This window comes from Mandrillus leucophaeus, unplaced genomic scaffold (genome assembly GCF_000951045.1).
Source record: "Mandrillus leucophaeus isolate KB7577 unplaced genomic scaffold, Mleu.le_1.0 Scaffold452, whole genome shotgun sequence".
Lineage (NCBI taxonomy): Eukaryota > Metazoa > Chordata > Mammalia > Primates > Cercopithecidae > Mandrillus > Mandrillus leucophaeus.
The window spans coordinates 977,502-982,840 of NW_012104832.1; the positions used below are offsets into that span (position 1 = coordinate 977,502).

The window sequence follows — 5,339 nt, forward strand, 5'->3', positions numbered from 1 at the left end:
GCGGGCTGATCACTTGAGGGCAGGAGTTTGAGACCAGCCTGGCCAACATGTTGAAACTGCGTCTTTATAGCCGGGTGTGGTGGTGTGCGTCTGTAATCCCAGCTACTTGGGAGGCTGAGGCAGGAGAATCGCGTGAACCCGGGAGGCGGAGGTTGCAGTGAGCCGAGATTGCGCTCCTGCTCTCCAGCCTGGGCGGCAGATTGAGAACCGGTCTCAAAAAAAAGAAATTTCCAAATTGTCTGGAATAAGTATATAAAATTTATTTTTTAAAAGGTTATTAAAAACTATAAGAAAATTTTGTTTGCTTTTATCTGATATATAATGTTCCCCATGTTAAATCTTGTTCTTCCCTGGCAATTGCCTTCTTCCCTGGGAATTCTCATTGTTTCAGTGATTGGCATTCTGTGCCAGGAGCAGCAGGATCTAGACGCAACCCCTGGCCTTTTAGTAACACATGTAGATCTGGCCCCGCCCGCCTCCCGGTTGTCTGCACTGATCTGAGTATAGTTAAGTACCTGCGCATGCCCAGAACGCACCAAGCATTCTGCCCTCTGGCAGCCTCCTTCCGACCATCCAGATATCACCTCCTTCAAGAAGCCCTCCCTTTGGGGAGGTAGCCCCGCCCTTTGGGAGCACAAAACCCTTTTTGCTCCCAAAGCCCTACGGCTTTATCATGTGCTGATGCTACTCTCTGCTTGTTCGCTGGCCGAGCAGGCCGGTGAACACTTTGCAGGAGGGGGCTTTGTCATAATCTTCTTTGTAGTCCCAGCCCTAGCTCAGCAGCGGAGCCCCTCAAACCTCGGGAACTCCTCCCTGCAAAGGAGCCAGGACGCCCTCCCTCAGGCTGCCTTTAACCAGGGCAGAGTGACAGAGGACCTCCACAGAGTTAGCGGTCACTGCCTTAGCAGTTAGGCCTCGGGGCCCGGGCAGGCACAGCTGGCGGGACTCGGCGCAGGCTGGCGCTGGCGCTTGTGTAGCCGCCTCACAGCTGCAAGCGGACTGTAAGCGCGCGCGCGGTCGCCATGGCAGCGCAGCCGCCGCGGCCAGTGGGTGAGAGGAGCATGGGGAGCCCCCGGGAGGCCGCCCGTGCGCCGGCCAGGTCCCCGGATTGGGCCCCCACTCAGGCCCGTACTCCGGGCGCGGCCCTGGTGGGCCAGCGCGGTAAGAAGTAGGGAGCCCGTCTGCGCTGCCTGGCTCGGACGAAACGCGCGAGGGGCGCCGGGGTCCCACGGCCGGAGTCCTAGCAGCCCGCCAGCCCAAGGGGCGCGGAGGGAGAGTGCCCCTGGGAACCCCATCTGTGACCAGAGGTTTGGGGCGCCCCGAAACGAGGGCAGGAGAGGAGTCCCCGCCGTTTGTGCGATAGGTTGTGCAGATGGTGTCTGTCGCCGTGCTCTCGAGATCTCCAGGGTCTCCCTCCGGGAGGGTGTGGCTGGGGGGCTCTTCTCAGACCCCTTTTTGTGAAAGTCCCAGAGAGCAGGTCACAGGTGGGCATGAGGGTCTTGATACCGTTTCTGACTTTGCACCTCTGTACTGTTTCCATTTTAAATATTTCTGCGCCCATGAATGATCTTTAGCGAGTTAAGCATACCCTGAAGGGCCATCCCTTACACGCCGTTTCCGTTTTATATGCTTGTTTTAAAGTATGTTTGTGGATACGGAACTGTGTTCGGAGGCTGGCTTAATAGTACTGACTGAATCCAGGAGATGGGCAGTGTTAGGCTCTGCCTTTAGCATGAGAGGAAATTAAAGCTGGGATAACAATTTGTTCAAATGTGCACACTGCGGATTCTGGGTGGGGCACCCACGTTCTGACTCATGCTCATCTCTTGGATTTCCCAGTGCTTGGCTAAGTATAGAAAAGCATGTTTTGGAGGGATCTGCCTCCTAAATAAGTCCTTTCTCTGGAAATTGTAAAATGTGCTGCCAGAGTGGTGGATGAAAAAATGAAATTTGGGTTAGGTTCTTTACATTTTTCTGCGTAGCTGGGTTATTTCCTAGTTTTTACTTTACTATACAGTATAGGAAATAAATTCATTGGTGCCATAAAATCCTGGCATACAAAATACATAGGTGAATTTTAAGTCAAAGGAAGGGTAGCAGAAACTTTTAAATACTGTAAATCTGTGGCTAGCTTGTTAAATAATAATATTTCCATAATTTTGTTTAGCTGTATTTAGCTCGTAGTCTAAGATTCCTTCATGCCTTTGCGAAAATGAATTGTAGTCTGACACATTTCTGTGCCTTGTTTGTGGTGTGGGCAGCGCTGAATCTCGGAGATTCTCAGGGCAATCTTTCTCTTAATGCCAAGGAAGAGAATAGGGAAGAAAGAAGCCTACTGGGAGCCCAGCTCCATCTTCTATTTGGGATCTACTTGCTTTGTTTCCTGGGGAGGACGCTAAAGCAGCATTTTCTAGATTGCATTCCAAGTGAGGTGTGTGTGTGTGTGTGTGTGTGTGTGTGTGTCTGTGTTTAAGATGGAGTCTCCTCTGTCGCCCAGGCTGGAGTGCAGTGGCGCGATCTCCGCTCACTGCAATCTTGCAACCTCCACTGCTCGCGTTCAAGCGATTCTGTCGCCTCAACCTCCCAAGTAGCTGGGACTACAGGCACGCGCCACCACGCCGGCTAATTTTTGTATTTTTTGGTAGAGATAGGGTTTCACCATATTGGCCAGGCTGGTCTCGAACTCCTGGCCTCAAGTGATCCACCTGCCTCGGCCTCCCAAAGTGCTGGGATTACACGCATGAGCCACCGCACCCGGCCAGAAATGCAGCATTCTTATCTTCCCTATTCTCAAGCTTAACAGTTTGAAGAGTGTGCACATGTTTTAAATACTCTGAGAAGTGTTGTGTCTCTGTATAGTTTTGTTTATTTTAGCACTTCTCAAACTTACTTGATAATAAAACCTATTCTGTTTGGAACACCTTTGATCATCCTGTAGAACATGAATATTCCACAAAATACAATTTGGGAAATATTGTGCTACAATATCATTTAAATACATGAAAATTTTCCAAAATAGGTGAAGCTTTTTCAATATGTACATCTATCCACGTGACAGAAATTATGCTATTTAAAATTGTCAGAGATTATCTAGTGACATGGGAAAACTGCTTACAATATAACGTTAACTGAAAAAAACAGCATAGAAAATTATATCCAAAGATTCTAATTTTGTTTAAAAAATACTTAATATGCATATGAAAGAAAAACTATAGGAAGTATGTATGCCTAGACCTCAATTGTGGTTGTTCTTTGGCAGTGGGATTGCAGAGTAACATGTATTTTCTTTTAATACTAGAAATTTCCGGTCGGGTGCATTGGCTCACCTGTAATCCCAGCACTTTGGGAGGCTGAGGCGGGCTGATCACTTGAGGGCAGGAGTTTGAGACCAGCCTGGCCAACATGTTGAAACTGCGTCTTTATAGCCGGGTGTGGTGGTGTGCGTCTGTAGTCCCAGCTACTTGGGAGGCTGAGGCAGGAGAATCGCGTGAACCCGGGAGGCAGAGGTTGCAGTGAGCTGAGATTGCGCTCCTGCTCTCCAGCCTGGGCGGCAGATTGAGAACTGGTCTCAAAAAAAAAAAAAGAAATTTCCAAATTGTCTGGAATAAGTATATTAAATTTATTTTTAAAAAGGTTATTAAAAACTATAAGAAAATTTTGTTTGCTTTCATCTGAAATGTAATGTTCCTCATGTTAAATCTTGTTCTGCAGATCCATTTAGCAAACTCATTATTCTTCAGAGTGCAAAGGACACTCAGTAAACATTTCTGAGATATAGAGACTTAGAAGAGAAGCCAGCTCCTAAAAAGCTAGGCTGGTTGGGCAATGAGATCTCTGTGCACAAATTTTTAAAAGACATCCACAAAAGGTAGAAGTATAGAAACAAAAACAGTGGACTGTGCTTCTAAGAAAAGTAACAGCATAACTTCTACCCCAGAAGACGTAGGCCTTGCAGAAGATGCTTTTGAGGTATTACTGAAAACAGTAAGGTCATTAAGGAAAGCTGCATGTATAACAGAAAGGAGATCTCAATTCCTGCTTTGTTTCTATCTTCTTAAGAACTTAGGGAAAAGTCACCTTTAGAAAGAGGAGATGGAAGGCTGGGTAGGAGAAGAGCTTCTGTGAGCCAGGCCTCGATTTGGTATGAAGAACTGACAGTTACATTCAAACTTGGGATGATGTGGAGGGTATCCAAGAAGCTTGTGGGAGTAGGTGATTTTTCAGATCCCTTTTGAGTTAGGTTATTAGATAAAATTGTTTTTATATGAAGCTATTTTAAGAAACCTTTTCCTCTGATGGATGCTGAGATACTGAAAAAAAAAAAAAAAAGAAAGAAATGTTGAGTCACTGCAACCCAATAGGGCACAGTGGAAAGAGGTTTTGGAATCAGTTTGATTCTGCACTCTGCCCTTATTAGCTGCATGGTTTAGGACAAAATATATAATGTCTTTGAAAGTCATTTTCCTCATGTACCAGGCCTGGCACATAATTGAGCTTAGTTCTCCCTTAATGTCACTTCCAATGTAGGGTGCTCACTTAAGCCAGTGTCTGCCAAGCCTCAGTGGGTGGTTCAGTGGCCCTAGTTCTCCAAACAGCATTTTAATTATCTATCCCATTATTTTTCTCTTCTCTTTTTCTAACCTTATTTCTGTTTCCTTTTCTTCCCTACCCCCACTATACACACGTACAACTCATATCTTTGAAAGAAGTATAGTTTTTATGGTATTCAAAAAGTTTCTAGAATAATTTATATGTGATGGAGGATGCATATATTTTTCAGAATCTCCAGAATCTGGTCTCCAGGAACATTATTCTAATCTGTGTATGGAAAAATCCCAGAAAATTAATCCTTTTATATTGCGTATACTCCAAGAAGTGGATGAAGAAATTAAAAAGGGGTAAGAAAGACAAATACTTGATTACATTAATAGTGTTTGCTTATATTCATGTGTGTGAAAATCCTAACATATTGAGTGATTTTATAGCCATTTGAAAATGCTTGGTAAAATGGATATACCATTTGATTCAGGTAAGTAAGCAGACGAGCAACACTGTTAGTAGGTCTTAGAGGTGGTATAGCATTCAGGAAAGAGCACTAGACCGGGAGTACCCAAGCTTGGGCTCCAGAGTGATCTTTAACTTCTGTGGGCGGAGTGAATCTTTTTTGTGTGTGTGTGGGCGGGGTGAATCTTTTTTTTTTTTTTTTTTTTTTTGAGTTTGTCTTTCTGTCTTTCTTGCTAGAGTGCAGTGGCATGATCTTGGCTCACTGCAAACTCTGCCTCCTGGGTTCAAGCAGTTCTCCTCTCTCAGTCTCCTGAGTAGCTGGGATTATAGGCGCC

The 5,339-nt window shown here is 45.5% G+C and overlaps 2 protein-coding genes across 2 annotated transcripts in view; one reads left to right on the forward strand and one right to left on the reverse strand.

The window, feature by feature from the left end:
* The window catches only part of LRRIQ4 (leucine-rich repeats and IQ motif containing 4), a 25,178-nt gene extending 24,477 nt beyond the window's left edge, over nt 1-701 (reverse strand). The window contains exon 1 of the mRNA XM_011994343.1: nt 516-701. The gene's annotated coding sequence lies outside the window, so the exon portion shown is untranslated. The remainder of the gene's footprint in view (nt 1-515) is intronic.
* Nucleotides 663-5,339, forward strand: part of LRRC34 (leucine rich repeat containing 34) — a 29,872-nt gene continuing 25,195 nt past the window's right edge. Inside the window, exons 1-2 of the mRNA XM_011994353.1 lie at nt 663-1,161; nt 4,781-4,898. Of these exons, the coding sequence (XP_011849743.1) occupies nt 1,023-1,161; nt 4,781-4,898 (257 nt within the window). The 5' untranslated portion in view covers nt 663-1,022. The remainder of the gene's footprint in view (nt 1,162-4,780; nt 4,899-5,339) is intronic.